Below are 24,749 nucleotides of genomic sequence, written 5' to 3'. Positions count from 1 at the left end.
ACCAATTTTCTTTTGTAATAAATTTAACATAGTTTTGCAGGACTTATATGTGAAACTTAACAGACAAACCTTAATACTTCTTCAGGATCGAAAAATACATAAATTAAATATACTTCTATGCATAACAAAACTAGTCCTTGGTTTACTGACTTAAACAATACAAAATAAATATTATATAATATTGACATCTGGGGTAGTAGGTTATCCAGCAGAAACATCGATAAATTAAGGGTCAAAATGTGTAAAAAAAAATTTCTAGGAATACCGAAGAATGCTTCTAACCTGGCAGCGTTACTAGAGATGGGAGCCGATTCGAGTCTAGGAATTATTCTAGAAAGAAAAATAAAATATTTAGGTAATATTCTGTGTAGGAGTGATTCGGCAATTATGAAAACATGTATCTTTTGTATGAAACCCGTTAATTGGAAATCGAATTGGCTGAAAGTGCTGGAAAGTGAAATAAACAGATTAGGTCTAAATTGGCTATGGAGAGAACTAGGGTATATAAACACGAAAACTATTGGAAGAACAGTAAAAGAGAGGGCAAACGAAATTTCAAGACAAGATATTTTTAGTAATATGAAAGACCTAGGATCACTAAAATACTATAGGGAGGTGAAGCAGTTTTGGGAACAGGAAGAATATGTTAGACTAAATTAAAGGGAAGAGAGAACGGGAATGGCATGGTGGAGATTAGGTATCTGGAGACTCAAGAATAAGAGAGGGAACGTAGAGAAGGATAAATGTCCTTTGTGTGGACTAGCTGAAGACGCAATGCATATTGCGTTAAAGTGTCAGGCAACGAATGATTTGAGAAACAGTTGGGTGGATAAAAAATTTCTACAAATAAACGCTATAGTAGCTTATAAAAAATGGTCACCTAAACGCAAGCAATCTGCATAAATTAGGAAAATTTCTGTTTAGAGTTAAAATTATATGGGAAGAGAAAGTCAAAGCTCTAACGGAGATGGAATTATAAATGTTGAGTAGTCACACGATAAGAAACTACGAAGAGTAGTCAATGAAGTGATAGAATAATTCTTAAGAGAGTAGGAGTTATAAATAAAAGAGGTATACTTATTAGTTGATTATTAGTATTTTTTTATCATTATTATTATTTTTATTATTAGTAGTAGTATTATGATTGTAAACAGAAGATACTTATAAGTTCAAATCTATTAATTTTTTGTTATATTTGTATAGAGAGTGATGGATGATTAAGAACTGGAATACATCTAATCCGCCATGACGTGAACAATGATTGATGAAATAAATAAATAAATAAATAAAATACAAAATAAATACATAAATTAAGTACACTTCTATGTATATCAGAACTAGTCATTGGTTCACCGACTTTAAAAATACAAAATAAATGCTTAAATTAAATACACTTGTATATTGTATAACTAAACTAATAATCGGTTCACTCACTTAAAAAAGTACAAAGTATGACCACATTAATTAAGTACTCTTCTGTACAGTAACAAAACTAGTCATTGGTTTAAGTATCTCTATTACAATGAATAACAATATACTCGACGGAAAGTTTCTCGACGCTCACTCAAACAAGCGCAACGATTATAAAAAACAATAATGATATTCTTGTTGGGAGTGTCGATCGAGATCTATAACTAGAGACCGGATTTTTATGTAATACCAAGGTGTGAAATATGTACATATTTAAGTAAGAAAAGTAAGCTGAATATGTACCAAAATATGTAAAATCATGAAAATATTTAATATCAATAAGTGGCAGGTATAGGATAGATAAGACTCCCCAGTTGTGATTTCATAGAGCACGCGATTTTTTTTTACCGCATACTTGACACATTGCAATTTTTCCATCTGTAGTCAAACCTTCGTACATCGCAATCCATGATTTTATTTTTGTCGTTAGGGTTGAAGATATAGGGGCCATTTTAGTTAGTTAAAAGCAGTAGGTAAACTCACTTGCACTTTATGCTAAGTACTAAAACTAGAGAACTGAGTGAAATGAATGACACAACATTACTGCAAGCACTGTTTCGCTTTACTAGATTAGGAGAAAATAAGAGGAGATGTGGAATACATGCATTTTAGCTGCTCCCTGTAAGAAACAAAGTACCTACTAAAACCTCAAACTATAGGCATTTACAAACTGTTGTTTGCCTGGAACTAAGGACGTTATGTTTCGTGCCGAAATATATCTTTTCTTGGGTAGGTAGAAAGGCTTTTTAAGTCTGTGTATTTCAAATTGTAAACTTCCCTAACAGAAGTTTTTTTTTTCCTTTTAGAGAAGTAAAAATGAATAAACCACCTAAATATGTAGATTTATGTGATACCAAGCCATAATATGTAATGTGGGGTAAATATGTCAAAATATGTAATATCAAATTTGATTATATTAATGGTAATTACAAGATTCCCAAAGATTTATATACGGTTAGGTTGAAAGGAATATAATATGTAATTACATAAAAATCCGGTCTCTATCTGTAACGCTAACCCAGGCATTTAAGGAGAAGCAAAAAGTTGTACTTTAGCAACTACTGGAGGTAGCCACTTCCAGCACTTTCTGTCGGAACTGCACACTTTAATATATTTTTCATTTCATTCCAACTTCCTTCACGAAATTTCAGTTTATTTCATCTTAAGTTTCTTGCCTCTAAACTGTGACTGGATACTGTAGTTTATTTGAAACATTCACAAGCAAAAGCACATTCTTTTCATTACGATTTGTATTGAATTATGATAATCACGAATTGTAATAGGAATAATTAATAAAGCCAGTAACGGAACTCAAACAAGATACATAGGGTACTCGTACTTATCTTTCACACGAATCTAATAAAGTACCATGTGTACTGTATTAAATAAAACATTACGAAAGCTCACAACGACGGTATACTGTATTACTATAGCCACATCGTTATTGCCGGCGTGGCTCCTCCTCTTTGTTTACGTCTTAAGCTGGCCGCGTTGTTGCGCACTCTATACCTGCTTACTGCCGAGCAAGACAGTATATTAACAGCTGTTTACTAAATGTGGCAGCAGTGAAAGTGCATAACGTCATCAGCGGCCAATGACAAGACGTGCACTTTGAAATGTAGCCGAGCTACGACGTGATTGGCTGCCGGAAATTACAGCGACGCGGCTAGTTAATTTCAAATGATAGAAGTCAGTGCCGTGCAAACCCTTAGGAGATTTTATGCCGTAACATGGAAATTTGAATCCATAGACCATGTATTCCATATCTCAAATTGCTTGTCTAGGACTCCGCTGTATTCAGTGAAAATATTGCTGAGTTATTCATTAACATTCTGTATATATAAAGTAATATTTTAATATTTATTTTGTGAGGAGTGTTTTATTGATATTTTTTTTACTTGGTTATTTAACGCCGCTTTATCAATTGCGGGGTCATTTAGCGTCGCTGGAATTGGTGATAGTGGGATGGTGTTTAGCGAGATGAGACCGAGGATTCGCCATAGATTACCTGACATTCATCTTACGGTTGGGAAAAACCTCGGAAAAACCAACCAGGTAAACAGCCCGAGCGGAAATCGAATCCACTCCCAAGCGCAACTCCAGATCGTCAGGCAAGCGCCTTAGCCGACTGAGCTGCACCTGTGGTTAAGTGAATATTAAGAATGTTATGATGCACGTATTTTACTTGAGACTGTTGTGTCATTACTACTCCTAAAAACTGTGTTCGAGCCCCTACGAGACAAAGTGCACTTGCACAACATTCCGGCATTATTTTCTCTTGAATTGCAGCCCTCATAGTCATCATCCATAACGTTAGAGAGGAAGGAATGGATAATATACAAGGTAAACAAGGTAATACCGCAAGAGAAAGCAAAGGCGTGATAAAGGACACAGTAACAATGAAAATGAAGCGTCATGCCAATATCTGGTAGAGCTGAATAGAGCAAAATGCACGTTGTTCCAAAGAACAAGAAACTGTCGCCAAACGCAACTTCAGTGCTCTAGTCTGCTATGGCGCTCTGCGCTCATTAAGTTCAGTTCGTCCTCGCCCGAGGATATCTGGTCCATTTCGTGTTGTGGTGAGGACGAACGTCAGGTCTAAGTAGGTAGTTAAATTATTCACGTGTAGCGGTAGAGGACAGCAAGTCTTCGTGGAAGATGATTGTAGAAGTGGACTCCATGCGTCGGTCCGTAGAATGCAGTGAGCAAGGCAGCTGCTGTGTCCATGACCAACAGCTCTGTGCATAGCCTTTCCAAAGATTGTGGTGGTGGTTTGGATGATGCGTCCTCGGCGATTTACACTCTCACCCAGGACCTGATTGAAATCGAGGTATTCAGCTACACTGTAGGCCAGAGATTCTCAACTGGGGGGCCGCGGATCCTCATAGCAGTTATTGGGGGCACCAAACAAAATAATGATGACGATGATTATAATAATAATTATATACTAATAATAATAATAATGATAATGATAATAATAATAGTAATAATAGGCTATAAAATACCTTATTTTATTTTTATTAATTATTTAATATGGTGGACTTAAGGCCATCAGATCTTCTCTACCATACCACCAGAATAAAATATACTGTAATAATAGTAATAATAATAGTAGTAATAATAATAATATATACTAATAATAGTAATGATGATAATAATAATAGTAATGTAAACTACTTTATTTTATTTTTATTAATTATTTAATGTGGTGGAGTAAAGGGCATCAGGCCTTCTCTACCACACCACCAGAATACAATATACTGTAATAATAATAATAATAATAATAATAATAATAATAATGATAATAATAATAGTAATAATAATAACAATAATTATGTATACTATTTTATTTTATTTTTATTAATTATTTAATCTCTACCACACCTCCACAATACAATCACGCGACCAGAATAGGCCTACAGTATACTGTAATATTATGCAATATACTGTAATAATAATAATAATAATAATAATAATAATAATAATATAAATTACTTTATTTTATTTGTATTAATTATTTAATGTGGTGTAGTTAAAGCCATCAGACCTTCTTTACCACACCACCAGAATAAAATATACTGTAATAATAATAATAATAATAATAATAATAATAATAATAATAATAATAATAATAGTAACAAAATAATAATAATAATAGACTAATAATAATAATAATAATAATAATAATAATAATAATAATAATAATAATAATTATTATTATTATTATTATTATTATTATTATTATTATTATTATATGAACCACTTTATTTTACTTACTTACTTACAAATGGCTTTTAAGGAACCCGAAGGTTCATTGCCGCCCTTACATAAGCCCGCCATCGGTCCCTATCCTGAGCAAGATTAATCCAGTCTCTATCATCACACCCCACCTCTCTCAAATCCATTTTAATATTATCCTCCCATCTACGTCTCGGCCTCTCCAAAGGTCTTTTTCCCTCCGGTCTCCCAACTAACACTCTATATGCATTTCTGGATTCGCCCATACGTGCTACATGCCCTGCCCATCTCAAACGTCTGGATTTAATGTTCCTAATTATGTTAGGTGAAGAATACAATGTGTGCAGTTCTGTGTTGTGTAACTTTCTCCATTCTCCTGTAACTTCATCCCGCTTAGCCCCAAATATTTTCCTAAGAACCTTATTCTCAAACACCTTTAACCTATGTTCCTCTCTCAGAGTGAGAGTCCAAGTTTCACAACCATATAGAAGAACCGGTAATATAACTGTTTTATAAATTCTGACTTTCAGATTTTTGGACAGCGAACTGGATGATAAGAGCTTCTCAACCGAATAATAACACGCATTTCCCATATTTATTCTGCGTTTAATTTCCTCCCGAGTGTCATTTATATTTGTTACTGTTGCTCCAAGATATTTGAATTTTTCCACCTCTTCGAAGGATAAATCTCCAATTTTTATATTTCCATTTCGTACAATATTCTGATCACGAGACATAATCATATACTTTGTCTTTTCGGGATTTACTTCCAAACCTATCGCTTTACTTGCTTCAAGTAAAATTTCCGTGTTTTCCCTAATCGTTTGTGTATTTTCTCCTAACATATTCACGTCATCTGCATAGACAAGAAGCTGATGTAACCCGTTCAATTCCAAACCCTGCCTCTTATCCTGAACATAAAGTAGTCTATTTTGCGCAGCTACTAAATGTACATAGGCCAAATAGAAATGATCGGGACGAAATTGAAATACAAACTGCTGAGCCGTTTATACCCGAAATCACTACTTTATTTTATTTTTATTAATTATTTAATGTGGTGGAGTTAAGGCCTTCAGACCTTCTTTACCACACCATCAGAACAAAATATACTGTAATAATAATAATAATAATAATAATAATAATAATAATAATAATATAAAGTACTTTATTTTATTTTTATTAATTATTTAATGTGGTGGACTTAAGGCCATCAGACTTTCTCTACCACACCACCAGAACAAAATCATGCCACCAGAATACAATATACTGTAATAATAATAATAATAATAATAATAATAATAATAATAATAATAATAATAATAATAATAATAATAATTTTAAAAACTATTCTACGAAAATTGAAACATGCGACTATTTTGAATTAAATTAAGACATAATATAATGGTTTCTTTTCAAATTGATACAGAATTTCATATTACTGTTCTGTATTCTTCTCTAGTGTTTCCTGGTCAACCGAAACTCGAGTTAATCGAAATGTCTTCTTTTTTTTTTTTTTTTTTTTTTTGTCACGTACGATACATACGAGTACTGTAGGCCTTCTCATTCTTTAATTTGGCAAGGTTTGAAGAAACTACAATATCTGTACATCATTACAGATACCATAGTTGATTCCTTTACTTGTTCAACTCAAATTACTATAATGTGGGTCCGCTTCAGCCTGTCACGCAGGCGGTCCGGGTTCGAGTCCCGATCAGGCCTGGGGTTTTTCATTAAAAAATCCATAGTGACACTTATGGCGGACAAGGTCGTAGTTGAGGTTTTTATCGGGGTTTTCCCGTCTCCCCATATTAGGCATCTACATCATTCCGTCAACATTTCTCCATTTCGTCATTCTACTGCATTTCTCGAACTCAGGCTGGGAACGCACGGAGGGGGCTGGCCTAGGGACGAGGGCGGTTGCCTGCTCGAAATCTGGGTACGCAGCGACTCTTAGATTTAACCCAGGCATATTGATGCACAATCTAGTGATTAGAAATTATGCACCGCCACCTTCCCTAGTCCCGAGGTAGAAATTTTGCACGAAAATCTCTGATTCCGCCGGAAATCAAACTCGGGCAAGCTAGTCTGGAGACAGTTGCGCTACCACAGAGCTAACTCGGTGTACTTCATAGTACAGGGACATCACTTTATTTTTACCAACATTTTTAACATTAATCTGGCTATACTCGGAAACACTGTTGCCCCCTTTCATTGCAAGAGTTTGATGTTACTAGTGCAATATGTAAACAAATCATTTTACTAGGTATAGGAGGAGAGAAAAGTAGTGTATCCATTTATGTCGTAGGGAAATACGATATTACGATTTTCAGTTTGATCATCACTTTTACGGAATTTATTAAAATACAGTAGAGTAGTAACATTTTTTTTTTTTTTCAAAAACTCAACTTTTCAGGCGGCTATGTTCGTTATGTAATGTCTACTTTATTTAGCATATTAATTATTGGTGTTAACATACAATATAGAGAGTGCACTTAAATTGAGGGGTCATAAGTAAAGGGCTGTAAGTGCACTTAAGTTACTTTTGAGAAAATGAGGTTTAAATATTTAAGTTTTCGTAAAATCGGTGAAATTTTTATTTAAATTTTAATGTGTGATGCGATTAAAGTATCCCTTTCCCGCTAAAATTTTATATACTTTTGCTTACACTGGATGCACTTAACTCATGTTATTACAAATGTCAGTAGCATTCCTTTGCTTCTAGCCACCTGAATTCAAAAAAAGCTAATCTGAATTTTTAAACAAGTTGCTGAAAATGGTTGCCGTTCATTACAATGCAGGCTTCAATTCAGTACGCATATTATTAAAAACATTTTTAAGCATATTCTCTGAAATTATTGAATTTATCGTTTCTTGAATATAATTTTTAGTACGATATTATTAATATAGGTTCTTTCTTCTATAGAAAACGCAATCATATTTATGAAACACACTATACACTGCAGTGTTTACTTCACTGCTTTAAGACTTCGAATGCAACAGCGGCCGTAAGTTTGTGTGTCTGACGGGAGCAAGAACATTATTAAAGGGGTGAGAGTGAAGTACATTCAGAAATGCAGGTACAATAAAAATGCAAGTAAAAATAAAATGATGTCCCTGTATTAGTATACAGCTGACTTTCATTCAGTGTAGTTCAATATAGTTGTGGCTATGCCGTACACAGTAAAATAGCGAATCTTCGTTTGTGATACGTATATCACGAAGAAATCGTAGAAAAATTGTCGTGCTATATTTCCATCAGTCGACAGTTGCAGCACTCATTATATGGTAAGCAAATAATAAATTACTTCTGTAATGTAATACATAAATCACGAGATTTTATTGCCGAAATTTAACGGAGTGAATCACCGCTAAGCGGGCTTTTACTTGCCCATGTCAATTTTCGAACGGCTTCGTACTAAGTGTAACCTGTTTCCAGGCGTACTGTACATGCCGAATATGAAATGTAAGTTGTGCTTCAAGTGAACCCCAAGTTGACATGACACTCACTCATCTTGATCACCTCGTCGCCGCTTCCGTTGACATACAAGGTCAGAATCTTTCCTGACAGAAAATAGTTTCCCACCATGTTGAGCTCCGGGACGGCAACGTTGTACTTCGCAGTTTCTTCCTCAAATTCAACCCTGAGAACGAAACAGAAACAGCGGATTAAGAATAAATTGCCTCGTATTTTTTTATTTAATTTCACCAACATTTGTAATCATCAAATAAATTATGACATTTGCAACTTCTGTAATATTTTGGACCGTTACCTATGTCAATATTGCCTAATAAGATGTCAGGTAAAGAGATTTATTTTAACCTGTTGTACGAATTTCGTAATAATTCTTGCAAAGGTCATTTGCATACATGCGAGCGTGGAAAGATGAAATGTATGGACTGTATTAATCCTTAAAGGTTTATCTTGTAAATAATTAAGTTAGCTTAAATCTGCTCCAGATTGTTTGTGAACGAAGTTATTTTGACATTGAAATCTTTATTTCATATATTCATATTTTGCTAAAATAAATTTCATATTTTGGCAAAATTTTCTTCATGTTATGCCTGTCTCTAATAATGACAAATGAAGTCGTGTTTGAAAACAGATCGTCTAAGGATTCTGGATCAATTTCAAAATAACTATAATGTTTCAGCTATGTGAGAAGTAGGCCTATGTATGTATGTATGTATGTATGTATGCATGTATGTATGTATGTATTAACACTACAATTGGATATACACCCGGTGGCAGTGATATATAATATACAATAATACGATTACAATTATACAATAATTACAGCAATGAAAGAAAAAAAATATAATAAAATAAACCTAAATTTATTTCTAACTATAAATAAATAGATGCAATAAACCTAGGATTATAAATAAAAACTGTTCTGTAATAACGCCTACAATAAGCAAAAGTAAACCTAACTTATAAGTACTTCTATTTCACCCAACTATTACCAATTTAAGTAATTATATATCACCTTAATTAATTACAAGTCAACTTAATTACATATCACCTTAATTTATTTACATATCAACTAAATTACATATCTTAATTAATTACATATCAACTTAATTAATTACATGACACAACTTAGATAATTACACTGCACCTACAATTACATTTTCAGTCTAATCTTCTCAACCTTTCCTTAAATGTATTGATTTTGAGAGGACCACCGTGAAAGATTGCCGCAGGTAAGCTGTTCCAGTCTACTATTGTGCGGTTAACAAAGGAAAATTTTGCCACGTCCGTTCTTTGTTTTCTGCATTTAAACTTCCTAATATGATCAGCCCTGCTATCATTAATCTAGCATTGATGCCGGTCCATGCTTTGTATCCCATTTGTGCCTTAAACAATGCGGTCAATCTGGTTTTTCGTCGCCTTGATTAGAGAAATTCCCACCCTAAGTCTTTTACTATCTCTTCACCATGTCCTTTTCCCATTTTGACATATTTTGCTGCCTTGCGTTGGACCTTTTCTATTGAATCGATTTGGTTTTCTCTGTACGGATCCCAACCTACTGCTCCATATTCCATAATTGGGCGAACAAGGGTTTTGTACGCTAATTCTTTTGACCTTCGGTTAGATTTCTTCAGAATACGCATGGAGAAATGTAGTGTCCATTTAAATCAGCCCCGGGCATAGAGGGGAAGGAAAGGGGATACCCACGTCCATTGTCCTTTCCGCTTCACTGCTTTAGAAACGAACGCACAGTAAAGCACTATGCATCAGTGGTGGATTTTAGGCGACTAGCGATAGCTGAAAGCTATGATGCATGCCTCAGCGATGCTTGCCTTCGGTCCGATACAGAACTGTCTCTTCCGGAGAATATGGAGGGGGGAGTTAAGGGTAGTCTGCACTACCGTACCTCAATTGAGATATTAACGCCCAGGCCTGCTTTAAATGGATCTGTATCTTCTTGTTGAGACTCAAATCATAGCTTTCATTATACATTATTTTTTTACACTTTCTATAGGAGAATGAGTTTTGGTTTCCAGCCATGTGTTGGGATTGAATATCTTCTACGTTTTGGAGCAAGTTACAGTATCTATTACCAGGTCTGGAGCTCAAGATCATTATGCTCCGAGTTCACCCCAAACAACTGACATGGAACCCGCCCCAGTTTCTTCTCGTGAGAGCTATTACAGCAAATGAAAGATTATTAGAAAAATTTTGGCAATGTTTTAAAATCACAGAGCCATAAAATGATTTCCACTTGTCTCTAATAAAAAAGCACATAAGAATACCAAAATAACAGCTTAACCAAAGTGTTGCAGATAACACGAATAACAAATTGAAGAACATTCATATACAGTTCTTCTATCCTATGAAAAACTCTGGAGGAATGAGATTATAGCTGCAGATTGTCGGGCCAAGAAGAAATGAAATCGGAGTATTCGAAGAATCAACTAATTTTATGGTTTCCTCTTTAATTTTTTCTCAGAACTTGGTGAGTTTTGCAAAGAAATATTGTTCACTTGTATGAGTTTATCTTTGTCGTTGTTACTTAACAATTATTATTATTATTATTATTATTATTATTATTATTATTATTATTATTATTAGGCAGCGGAAAGAAAGTCAAATAAAAGTCATATCTACGGTTTACAAGTTTTGTATGCATAGACTATGGCATGAGGTGTGCACGCTTCCCTAGTAGGTAGCTTCAACACGGTACCGTCCGCAGAGAGCACCACGCGAACACCGAAACCAACTCCCACTCTGCGTTGTCAGTCAGTCCTCGTCCGTACGTGAACAGAGAACATTGAGATACGTAAACATATTATTCATTTGTGTTCCGTGAAGTGATCATAATGCCGAAGACATGTTAAAAAACATAGGGTGTATTCTTTAATACAAGAATATGGTGTACACATTTTTAGTAGTGATACTTGTGAAACAATTAAATGTGGGTTATGTATGTGTGCATTAAAAAAGATAACAAAACAATCGATAAAACATCAATGTAATACCACAGTCTAGTATATACAGTCACGAAGCTTGGGATGATTTTTTGCATTTCTCGCGATAGTTGCTAGCCGCTTGGAGCGCTGTGTATACTAGGAACAATAGAATGTGTCACTGCCATCGTGATCTAATACAGGCCGTAAGGAATACCATGTGACTCGCTTAAACCGATCACGAAGGGCGGCGTTTCAACCATATAAATTAATTGGAATGCATAAAAAGTAACATATATTTCTCTAAAATGTAGTATAATTGCATTAATAAAATTTAAAACAATGATTAGGAGACACTTCAGACATAATTCCTTGCGAGTTAAGGTGTAATATTATTTTTGGTGTGAAAATTACGTTGTTCGTATGTGTAATACCTGCCTTTATTTCGATTAAATATTGCGAAATTCTTGTAAATTCTTTTATGCACGATTCAATAATTTTCAGTTGCACCGCACGAATATTTAGATATGTTGATGTTGTTATGTTTTATTTAACGACGCTCGCAACTGCAGAGGTTATATCAGCGTCGCCGGATGTGCCGGAATTTTGTCCCGCAGGAGTTCTTTTACATGCCAGTAAATCTACTGTTAGATATGTTGAAAGTATAGGTTATGTTTACTGTACCAGTTGCCCCTTTCTGTCTAATTTTAGTGTTCTCCAATGCCCTGCCACTACATATGCATGTTATGTCATATGGAAATTCTAGGTTATGTTTACTATATTTAACTTATATTCCTATATTCGCAATTACACATTATTATTAAACATAATGTCATGTATGACACCCGTCACATTCTATTTGTCTGTATTTTAATACTACAATTGAGTACTGAATTATTGTATTTATCTACTACCTACGAGACGAAGTAACACAAACGTACGTGCACTAATTTCATAGGAGTGGTATGGTAAATGTTCTGTCTTCAATTAAGGAAGGTAGATGTTCTAAATTAAAATCACAATATAAATTCATTTTTATTGAACCTCAAAATAACTTCCATTCTAAACTTCAAATGTTGATGCGAACAGATTATGTTAACACGTAAAATTCTCTTCATTTTAATATATTTGTAATTATTTCTGCAACATATTATGCAACAAGAAGTAAACGGAACTTACGGACACATTACACTAAATAAAACTTAGCAATGATACGCAATAAAGTTATAATATAATATTTCACTGAGCTACATACATTCAAATAGAAAACCCGAACATACATTACGGCCTGTTCTAGATCGAAAAGGCATTGACTGTGCCGTATTTAGCTTTGTTGTGAAAAGTTGTGTAAACTGTGAAATGTTCGTTATCGGTTGTAATAACTGTAAATGGCTAAAATACAATAATATGAATAATAATATGGGACAAGGAGACGTTTGTGGTACTATAAATATTGTAAGAAAAAGAGGTCAGAGTTATCCTTCTTCCGAAAGATCCAGGAAGGTGAGTCTATAAAATATAATATATACTTTATGAAAATAATATATAAACGTTATGTATTTCATACTTCAATAGTGGAAGGAAGGTGTTAATTTTTTCAAAAGAATACGATATCGAAAGTACAATACTTTTTATCGTCTGCTGGGGAAAGGGTCTGTGATGAGGCGATAGTAGCGATCCTGGTGGTTAGCAACTATCTATGGATGCATATTTCAACTGTCTGTGTTTGCATATTTAGTAAATATTGAGCTTCGTGACTATATATACTAGACTGTGGTAATACACAGAAACACATGAAAAATGTTGCTCTATGTTATAAGAAAATAAGGGTTCAAGTGCAAATTCCGCCTCAAATATGAAATATGGCTTTTGCCAGGATTTGTGTCGAATGATGATAAGTTACAATATTCCATTCAAAACGTTGTACAATCCTCACTTAAAGGGTTTATAGAAAAGTACACAAAATATCGGCACCTTCTGAATCATCGATTCGAAAATAGTTCTTACCTGCACGCGCCTCTAGTATGCCTGCTGACCCTCTGACGAGACAAACTACTCTCGTTGTAGCTATCTTCACATCAAAATGAATTTTTTTCCGCTGTCTAATTATTATTATTACAGACGGGTTTTAAATATTTTGAATGACATTATTGTTTATGCAATAACTTTTGAGACATATAAATAACGTTTAATAAGGAAAATACTCTTCGAAGCGAGTGAGAGGATTATCAAATAGATTAATTTTCTACATTTACTAGAAGAATGCATACAGTGGCACTAGATCTTGAGTTGTGTAATGGATGAGCCAGTTAGTACCAAACTCGGTCATGCGTTCGATCACCGCTGTTTTTCGACAATTTTTACTTTTAGAGTCTAAAGAAAATACTGTACGATCGAAAGAGAAGTGGAGTTACCAACCACGCACACAAGGTCACGAATGTTTTGGGAAGGTGTGACGGGGATTTCCGCCAGCTGTCAACAGCCCAGTTCGGTGGAGATGTGTTTGTCGCGTGTTGTGTTCATTGTGACATTATTTGTGAGTGTTGGTGTTTGGAAAATTAAAAAATGAAATGTCTTTCACTTTAGCACAGAAAATTTTTATTGTATAACATTTAGTGAGAAAGAAAGGTTACAAGAAATTGAAGCGACGTTTTAGATAAGAGTATCCGAAAACATAAGTTCCTCCATAATCGTACGCTTACAAACTTTCTTTTTTTTAGTAGGTTATTTTACGACGCTTTATCAACATCTCAGTTTATTTAGCGTCTGAATGAGATGAAGGTAATAATGCTGGTGAAATGACTTCGGGGTCCAGCATTTGCTCATATTGGGTTGTGGGAAAACCCCGGAAAAAACCTCAATCAGGGAACTTGCCCCAACCGGGCCACCTGGTATCTCGGCCAGACGCGCTAATCGTTACTCCATAGGGTGGTCTACAAACTTCTTTATAAGTGGAGATCCAAGTGATCTAGCTGTAATAAAAAGGACTGTTGTAAACAGAAAACGTACAGACGAAAGGTTAATAATATTCGAGTGTGCTTGGAATTGAGACCCAACAAATCTTTAAGTTTATCTCAAGAAACCGGGTTCCTTACTGTACTTCCCATTCTGTTCACAGGACTACAAAAATAATAAAATTTGGTAAATAAGCGTAATGTAATGCTTCATTTATTTTGTATTTATTCAATTTGTATATGCCTTTGTTATTCATTAATTTAATTGATTCCTTTATTTATTAATATAATATAATATAATATAATATAATATAATATAATATAATATAATATAATATAATATATTATATTCTATTGGATGTGCAATAACAACATCGGACGGATGGCGGCAGACTCCGCTTTTCGCGTGATCGACTTGTATTATTATTATTATTATTATTATTATTATTATTATTATTATTATTATTATTATTATTATTTGTCATCTAGTCTGCTGTCAAAAAATCTGAAACTTAGAATTTATAAAACAGTTATATTACCGGTTGTTCTGTATGGTTGTGAAACTCGGACTCTTACTTTGAGAGAGCAACAGAGATTAAGGGTGTTTGAGAATAAGGTTCTTAGGAAAATATTTGGGACTAAGAGGGATGAAGTTACAGGAGAATGGAGAAAGTTACACAACGCAGAACTTCACGCATTGTATTCTTCACCTGACATAATTAGGAACATTAAATCCAGACGTTTGAGATGGGCAGGGCTTGTAGCACGTATGGGCGAATCCAGAAATGCATATAGAGTGTTAGTTGGGAGGCCGGAGGGAAGAAGACCTTTGGGAAGGCCAAGATGTAGATGGGAGGATAATATTAGGCAATGAACCTTCAGGTTCCTTAAAAGCCATTTCTGAGTAAGTATTATTATTATTATTATTATTATTATTATTATTATTATTATTATTATAAGCTATAATAATAATAATAATCTAATAAATTGAAAAAGCAATTAGGCCTAATTAAATTTGCCGAATTTTAGTGAATTTTGAACATGTGCTCTGTATTGCATTGCAGGACTATATGAATCTACTCACTTTGCTGACGTCACTCTAGCATGGCTAATGCCAGTGATAGTGACGTTCGTATTCTCGATAGTGAATCCGAACACCTGAGTCCCTTGTTCAATCAGCAGCTTGTCGATATGGAAGGGTTCCATGGGAGGCCGGCCGTATCTTTCATTTCCTGTAATAATAACCCGTCATACATTATAGCTGTGTCCTAAAATGTGGCGTTTCAGGTACAGCTGTCAAAAGAAAAAGTGGCCGCTCTCCTGGAACAACGTTCCCTTCGGGTATCTTCGCTACAATTCGGAGACAGGCGATGTTACATGTTGTTGGACCACGTTGCCTGATATGTACAGTTATAATTGAAGTATTCTGTGTGTTATCGATAGCATAATGGTAGCGTTCAGGCCTCTTATTCATGAGGTCCTGCGTTTGACTACAACCACGTGCTTTTTATGTTCTTTTTTGTTCTGTTTTTGAGAGAGACAAACTATACATAATGACTCCTTTTTCTTTTACGATTATTTTAGTAATTAACATCAGGTTCATTATTATATTATGCCATGACTTTATCATTATGATATTGTGGCTGCAAATGGAAAGAAAAAAGATTTTATTCTCAATAAAAATATCTTTCGTGGCATAAACAAAACAAATTTACTGGCGTCGGCCTTAAAACATTCAAACAATTAAGCGTTCAAAAAACAAAACAAAAAGCCATAATTCAATATTTAGTCTATCTTCCTCTTATCTCGATCATCTTGCAGTCGAGTGGGCATGGAATTGACTAGTCTATGCAAATAGCGACTGTTTTTAGACACGATATTCCATACATACATAAGTGTTCTGTCCATGGGCAGGTCTTTCATTGCAAACCCAGCAATCTCCAATCTTTCCTATTTTCTGCCTTCCTCTTAGTCTCCGCATATGATCCACATATCCTAATGCCGTCTATTATTCTTTTCAACCAGAGACCCAACCAGTTACTTTTTATCTTTCTAATCAGTTTCAGCATCATTCTTTCTTCACTCACTTTTTCAAACACAATTTTATTTCTTATTCTCTCTGTCCACTTCACACGCACCGTTCTTCTCCACATCCACATTTCAAATGCTTCAATTCGTTTCTCTTCATTTCGTCGTAATGTCCATGTTCCTTCCCCATACAATGCCACACTCCACACAAAGCACTTCACTAGTCTCTTCCTTAGTTCCTTTTCTAGAGGTCCGCAGAAGATGCTTCTTCTTCTATTTAAAGCTTCCTTTGTTCATTTTTGCAGTTTTTCTTGGGAAGGATAGGCCTAAATGCGGTAACATCCCGTTGCTTTCCGCACACCACTATCTCTTTCGCATCTTATTAAATTCCAGGGGGCCCAAGCGTGGAGATGAGGAGAGTGGATTTGACTAATTGGGCCCTCCGGACTTCACCGAAAGTCACGGCAAGGGTTAAATATTAATTCTATCAGGATGTTTGACCCTATCAGAGATCGGGAAATCTCAATTAGCCTTTGCCCCCCGCATCCTGGACTAGCTTCTACGAATCATCAGAAAATCTTAGAGTGTGATTGGGCCAATTTTTCCGAAAATGTTTCCACACTTTTGCCCTCGTAGCTCAGCGGACGAACGTCGGAATTTAGATGTCAACGTCTCAGGTTCAATTCCTCGTTACTCCTTTTCATTTTATTGTGGTTAAAGATAGTATAATGTAATAATACAAAAAGAAAAACTAATAGCAGTATTATGCAACTGGATTTTTCCAAACCTAATATTAAATTTATGTTATTTATATCGCTAAAGAACGATTACAATATAAATAACTTGAATATTATTTATACAGTATCACTAAAGAACGATAACACAATATAAATGATAAATACCGGTTTGTTTAATTAATATAAGATATTATATAATACGTGTTTAATTATCTAAATAAAGTAACCTATTTTACAAAGAAAGATGTTTATTTGTGTTATAATAATTACCTACATAAAATACAGATTATTTATATTGCGAAAGAACAATAACAATATAAATAACTTGAATATTATTTTATAATGGTAATGAAGGAAAACAGAATATAGGGTAAATGATAACTTGAATATTATTTATATCGCTAAAGAACGATAACAATATAAAAAACGTGAATATTATTCATATCGGAATTTCACAGATTTATTACAGATGTATTTAAGAAATTGTAGAAGAATAGTAATTAGTAACAGTGTCCTATTTATTCTTCTTGGAGCCAAATTTGTAACTTTTAAAAGTGTGGTTACTATGTTGAAGTGTATGTGTTGCAACGGATGCTTGATTTGTTATGTATGTGAGTCAGTTATGTGATGCTTGATGTCGTCGCAATGTCGTAATTATAGTTTGATTGTGTTTGTGTGACTATTGTGTATTAATTTATGATGTATGGTACGGAAAGCTGCATATTTTTGTTATAGAAATGTTACGTATGTGTGTTAATGTTTTTGTATGTTTCAAATTGATAACTGATATTTGTTTTGCAATCGCAATGCCTAATTTACGGATTGTTTATGTTTTGTTTACATCGCGTAAGCTAATTTAATTTTCTTTTCCATTTCTCTTTATGCTTATCTGTTTTGTGTATAAAACTATAGCCCTAACATACATATGTAAAATAGGGCTAACCCCCACTGGAGATACAATAATAATAATAATAATAATAATAATAATAATAATTATTATTATTATTATTATTATTATTATTATTCATATCGTTATAAAACGATAACAGAATACAAATGATGACTTGAATTTTATTCATATCCCTAAAGAACGATAACAAAATATAAATAACGTGATATCCATCAAGAACGATAACTGGATATAAATGATAATTTGAATATCATTTACATCGCTAAAGAACGATTAAAAAATAAAATGAAAACTTGAAGAAGGCGCGAACCCACAACCTTTGAATCATTAAACAAGCACTCTACCGCTGGTCTGCAAGGAGCAGATATGGAATACGTCCATAGTTCCGGAACTGCTTGTACAAGCACATGCATCGTGTAACATCGCCGCGACCCGAAGTGGACTTTGAAAATATTCGCTGTTCACGAGTGCGGCCACTTTTTTTTTTGACAGCTGTACATAAAATATGCTTTTAACTATTCTTGAAAACAAAAAATAGACGACGGCATCTTTGAAAATGAAACAAAAATTAATTAAAGAAATAATAGTATTTATTTCACACACGTGTCATTAAAGATGTAAAGTTAATAAAGTTTCTATATTATATTGTAAGGGGAATCAATCATCTTTAGATATATATATATATATATTTTTTTTTTAATTTGATGAATGAAAGTCACACAACGTGCTGAAAGAAATATTGTTATCGATCTCAGATAAACATCCATTTTCAACACTTACCCTTCATGAAGTGCGGGTAACTGTACTCAATGGCGTCCAGTAAGCACTCCGTCCATGCAGGCTCGGGCTGCCTTTTGCAAGGCTTAACGAAAGGAACTGCAACAAAAATCCTGCGATATTTTCACCATGTTTCTCAAACTATAAAGCGGAAATTAAAATACATTTTATTTTACTTATTGAACTCTTCAACCTTGATGCACATGTCTCCAACGATTATTACGATGAAAGAGTAATGGAACGGAGAAAAATTCTCTCTGGCGCTGGGATTTGAACCCGGGTTTTCAGCTCTATGTGCTAATGCTTTATCCACCAAGCCACACCGGATACCCACCCCGGCGTCGGACAGAATCGTCTCAGTTTAAGTTCCAACTCTTGGGTTCCCTCTAGTGGCGGCCTTCTGCACTACGTCATAGAGTCTATGAACGTAGGCCTGAAGTCCACACATGTGCTGAGGTGCACTCGTTATGGGTGACTAGTTGGCCGGGATCCGACGGAATAAGCGCCGTGTGATTTACGCATATCATATATATTATTTTAATGTACCGAAGTACATATTATATTTCCATGCAGATATTCTGCGTCATCATACGATGAAAGAGTAATGGAACGGAGAAAAATTCTCTTCGGATCCCGGCCAACTAGTCACTCATAACGAGTGCACCTCAGCACATGTGTGGACTTCAGTCCTACGTTCATAGACTCTATGACGTAGTGCAGAGGGCGGCTACTAGAGGGAACCCAAGAGTTGGAACTTAAACTGAGACGATTCTGTCCGACGCCGGGGTGGGTATCCGGTGTGGCTTAGTGGATAAAGCATCAGCACGTAGAGCTGAAAACCCGGGTTCAAATCCCGGCGCCGGAGAGAATTTTTCTCCGTTCCATTACTCTTTTATCGTATGATAACGCAGAATATCTGCATGGAAATAACTTCGGTACATTAAAATTATATATATATATATATATATATATATATATATATATTATATCCAACAATTAAGATTGCAACTCTCCGTCACTTATTCATCACAGATTCTGACTGTAACAACTGACAATATAAAATGCCTTCTTTTTGTTGTAAGAGCATACACAGAAACCTGCAGAAAAGTATATTCTATTATCCATGTGCTAAAAAGGATAAATGTTCATCTCCCCTCTTGCTTAAAAAAGTCCCTTGTGCAGACACTTGCATTTCCCTATTTCGACTATGCGGACATTTTACTGACTGACCTCTCCAGCGACAACAAAATGAAACTTCAACGTGCTCATAATTTGTGTGTACGTTTTGTAAGCAATGTTCGTAAATATGATCATATTACCCCATCCCTGGAAGCAATAGGTTGGCTTAAACTAGATAAGAAAAGAAATTTACATTCACTTCTCTTTCTCTTCGAAATCTTGAACTCTTCTATTCCTTCGTACCTGTCGTCTCGCTTCACTTACCTTTCTTCCCACCATAATCTGAACACACGCTCTCGTCATGAAACAATACTAACAATACCATCCCATCGCACCTCCTCATACTCATCTTCTTTCACAATAGCCCTGCCAAGACTCTGGAATTCGCTACCTGCTAGCATCAGGGACTGTCGAAATAAAATTGAATTCAAACGAAAACTTACTAGGCACTTGGTCAGTAATTGATTACTTGTAAATAGTTTCTTTAATCTATCACAAAATATTTCAATATTCAGTAATTTCATCACTATACAATTTTGTTATTCTAGATTTAATTTGTAATTCAGTAAGTATAAAATATTCTTTGTTTCTCTATGATAAATTATCTAGTTTTAATTATTCAGGTAATCTTTTCGTACTTTGATTTTATTGTAATTGTAAATTTAATACTAACTGTAATATTATTTGTAATTGTAAATGTAAATTTAGTACTAATTGTAATTTTATTGTTGATATTGTAGTTGAATCTCCTGGTAGAGGGGCAGAGAAGGCCTGACGGCCTTATCTCTACCAGGTTAAATAAATAAATAAATACTACTAAATAAAAATACTAAATACATACAAGAAGTGTATTGACATAATACAGAGCTCTACCTATACGACGCCACGGGACGCACAAGTCGATTCAGCGTTAATGGCCCTTGTCCTTGGTTGTTTGGCTAGTGAGCGAGCTGTGTTTTGCGTCATAAGAAAGAAATTTAATCACAAATGTGTATAGGAGGGGAAGAGGAAAGAGGAAGAATGAAAATAATATCTAAGCTCGAAGCTAAGGGACACTCAAGTCAAGAAAATAGAAGTCATCATGACATTGTTTAGTAGTTTTAGTAACGGAACGTGTGGAAGAATATTGTTTTAAGACGGAGTGTATCGCGACATGATGAGAAGGAATGGTTAGATGTTATGACTGCGCGGCCTATGTGACCCAGCCCGCCATAGTGATGAGTGACGGTAACTCGCTCTTAGTCCATCTACTGACTTTTTGCAGGGGCCAAAATCCCTGATTCAAGCTGTACGTACAGAAACGTTACCTGCCACAATGCGATTGTCTTCGGTATGGCATAGTTGCGCCCCGCGGTCAATTGGGAGGCCTAGACATGGCATAATTGCGCCCCGAAGAAATCAGGTAGAAGATGGGACATGGCATAGTTGCGCCCCGAAGAAATCAGATAGCAGGATGGACATGGCATAGTTGCGCCCCGATGAGCATAGTACACACGAAAATCATTGTCATAAAATAAATAAATTACTTAAAAATATTACAGTGATAGCTGCATTGAAATCAGGTAGGCCTAGCGTATGATCAATTTTGCTATTTAAAATAACGCTTTTTTTATTGATCACACACAATAGGCTAAATGAACTGCATTTTTTGTTTCTACATCGATATCTTAACCCTGCGGTACAGGGTTTCGAAAATTGAAACTTAGAACCATTATCAAATTATTAACTCTTCACCCTTTTCACTAAACTTAACATTCATTTTAAATTAACCTCACTATACGCCACAGACGGTGTGAAAATCACTAATAAAATGTCAAGACTGCTTAGGCACCATATTCCAACGACTCACTCATTTGAATATGTCAGTTAATAAAGTACTGCCAACTTCATGGTGTCCATTTTAACGGTATCGATAATGAATATAAACCGAATAAGAAATCAATAAGGTGGTTGATTACGAGGCTCGAGTTTCCGTAGTGTCCTTTTCTCTACCTATTTCATCGGGGCGCAACTATGCCATGCCTTTTTCTCTACCTGATGGGAACGGGGCGCAACTATGCCCACAAAACAGGGACCCTTTTTTATATGCTGCATTTTATCTGACCGTGTGGCGCAACTATGGCCTGCCCATTGTCTTACGTGCCAGAGTTCAAGGCCGTTTGTGAGGCGTTGCATGCATGCATTCCATCTCAGTCTGTTGTGAGCTAATGAAATGATTATTCATTCCTGCGTAATTTATGTTTTTTTTTTTTTCAATTGTTTGAGAACACTAAAGGATTTACTCATTCGTGCGTAGTGTAGTGCAAGCTATTGGCTTTTATAATTGTTTGAGAACACTGAAGGGATTACTAATTCGTGCGTAGTGTAGAGCAAGCTGTTCCCCTTTTATATTTGGGAATATTCATTCGTTCATAGTGTAGTGCAGCGGTCATCAGCCATTGCACCTTCGGGCTAGCGTCTCTTACCCGCAGGTCTCTTACAGCACCAGTGTGCACCCGTGGCTGCTGGCGGGTATGCTATACCTTCTGCACGACGGAGCATATTTTGTTGCACTCCTTGCACTCTACCCATTTCAGCGAGTGTTGACGTCCACTGGTGTAGTGCAAGATAATGTGTGTTTTTTTTCTATAATCTCATATTATATCTCTGCCTCTATGCAACGTCACAGTTTGCGATAAGGGGAAAAGAGATAGCAAAAGATTTTATTAATCTGTTAGAAAAAGTATGTCTAAACGCTAAGCTTACACTCAAGCAAGTAATGCCCAGAACATTGGAATGAAGATAACCAGATATCTTTTATTCTGCTTTTTAGTACTCTGGCGCCCACGATCAAGATAAGCCACTTCAAACTCAACTGTCACTAACCGGCAAAGATATAATAAAACATTAGTAATTGTTTAAGAAAATTGAAGGGATTATTCATTAGTGCGTAGAGTAGTGCAAGCTATTATCTTTTTTTTCTGATTCAAAGTGGTGTATAGCATATTTCAACCAGTTTTTGTAGTTATAAGTTACCGGTACTCAAAAAGTGGAAGAACACATCCACAACTCATTTCGTTTAGTAAATTTTACTTAAAGCAAGTAAAGCGATAGGTTTGGAAGTAAATCCCGAAAAGACAAATTAGGCGTATGTGATTATGTCTCGTGATCAGAATATTGTACGAAATGGAAATATAAAAATTAGAAATTTTTTCTTCGAAGAGGTGGAAAAATTCAAATATCTTGGAGCAACAGTAACAAATATAAATGACACTCGGGAGGAAATTGAACGCAGAATAAATATAGGAAATGCCTGTTATTATTCGCTGGAGAAACTTTTGTCACCTAGTCTGCTGTCAAAAAATTTGGAAGTTACAATTTATAAAACAGTTATATTACTGGTTGTCCTGTATGGTTGTGAAACTTAGACTCTCACTTTGAGAGAGGAAGAGGGATTAAGGGTACTTGACAGAAAAAAAGTTTTTTCGTGTTTAATGATGCAGGAAACACTGTTACTAAACGTAGAACGGCACTTAATTCGGAGCATGTGAATGCACTCACATGTTTAAAATCATGGATGAAGCAGTATTAACTAGATGAGTCTTCATACTTTTTGTTATTTATGTTTGTCTCAAAAATTCCCGGAGAAATTGACACAATAAATTATAAGCCTCATAATAATTATGTTAGTAAGTAATTAAAATAGTTGTTCTGTAATATAACGATACAATATATACAGATATACAACATTTAATACTTATGCTTATCACCGAACGCAAGTTAAATTTATCAATAATTGTATATTACAGTAGACCTATATTAAAACATTTTTTCAAATCGATCAAAGCTCGATTAATCTAATGATTAATCGATTGAATTCAAATAGTTAATCGATTAAATATTTTGATCGATCAACAGCACTAGTTTTAATATGTTTTCAACTAATTTACTTACGTAGGTCTTCCGTGCTGATCGCAACATGTATTACGGTTGCCCACAGAATTGCTCGGAACATCGCTGATATTAACAGTGCTGTCTTCACCGTCCAACTGACAGAATATTTCAGTGATGCTGACCTACATAAATACGTCTTTATATCGGATTGTATGTCCACTTTAGCCTGTTCGAGTGAGAACCTGCTCTGGCTCGTAATTACACATTACAGGATGTACAAGTACTTAGTCTGTTTACATGCTATGTTGTTAAAGAAACAAAGTTGAAGTTATGCAGTTTGACCCAGTTTGTAAATTTTGGTGAATGAACTTCACGTTCGGTTATTAAAATATTTTTATCGAAAGCACAATAATTGTATGTGTTTTTAGGTTTTCACGGTGAATGTGATCAAAAACAGACTTTTGGGTATTCCACCGTGTCCTGGAACTTAACGTTTCCAATCAATATTTCGGAAGTACTGTACAGATACGGAATTAAAATTTGGAGCGAGTCTTGATGGGAGTCCACCTGTATGTAGGCAACAGTTTCACACGACTGTTTACAAGTAGCATATATATACAGGGGCTCTTTTACTGCACATGTACAATATGTTGTAAGCGAAACATGTAATAA

The 24,749-nt window shown here is 34.9% G+C and overlaps 1 protein-coding gene across 1 annotated transcript in view; it reads right to left on the bottom strand.

The window, feature by feature from the left end:
* The window catches only part of LOC138700484 (protein takeout-like), a 39,383-nt gene extending 15,150 nt beyond the window's left edge, over nt 1-24,233 (bottom strand). Inside the window, exons 1-4 of the mRNA XM_069827089.1 lie at nt 24,138-24,233; nt 19,029-19,124; nt 15,658-15,805; nt 8,716-8,849 (exon numbers count right to left, since the gene is read on the bottom strand). Of these exons, the coding sequence (XP_069683190.1) occupies nt 8,716-8,849; nt 15,658-15,805; nt 19,029-19,124; nt 24,138-24,198 (439 nt within the window). The 5' untranslated portion in view covers nt 24,199-24,233. The remainder of the gene's footprint in view (nt 1-8,715; nt 8,850-15,657; nt 15,806-19,028; nt 19,125-24,137) is intronic.
* Nucleotides 24,234-24,749: the final 516 nt, after the last annotated feature.

The sequence above is a fragment of the Periplaneta americana genome, chromosome 5 (genome assembly GCF_040183065.1).
Source record: "Periplaneta americana isolate PAMFEO1 chromosome 5, P.americana_PAMFEO1_priV1, whole genome shotgun sequence".
Lineage (NCBI taxonomy): Eukaryota > Metazoa > Arthropoda > Insecta > Blattodea > Blattidae > Periplaneta > Periplaneta americana.
This window is presented reverse-complemented; position numbering and strand designations above follow the sequence as displayed.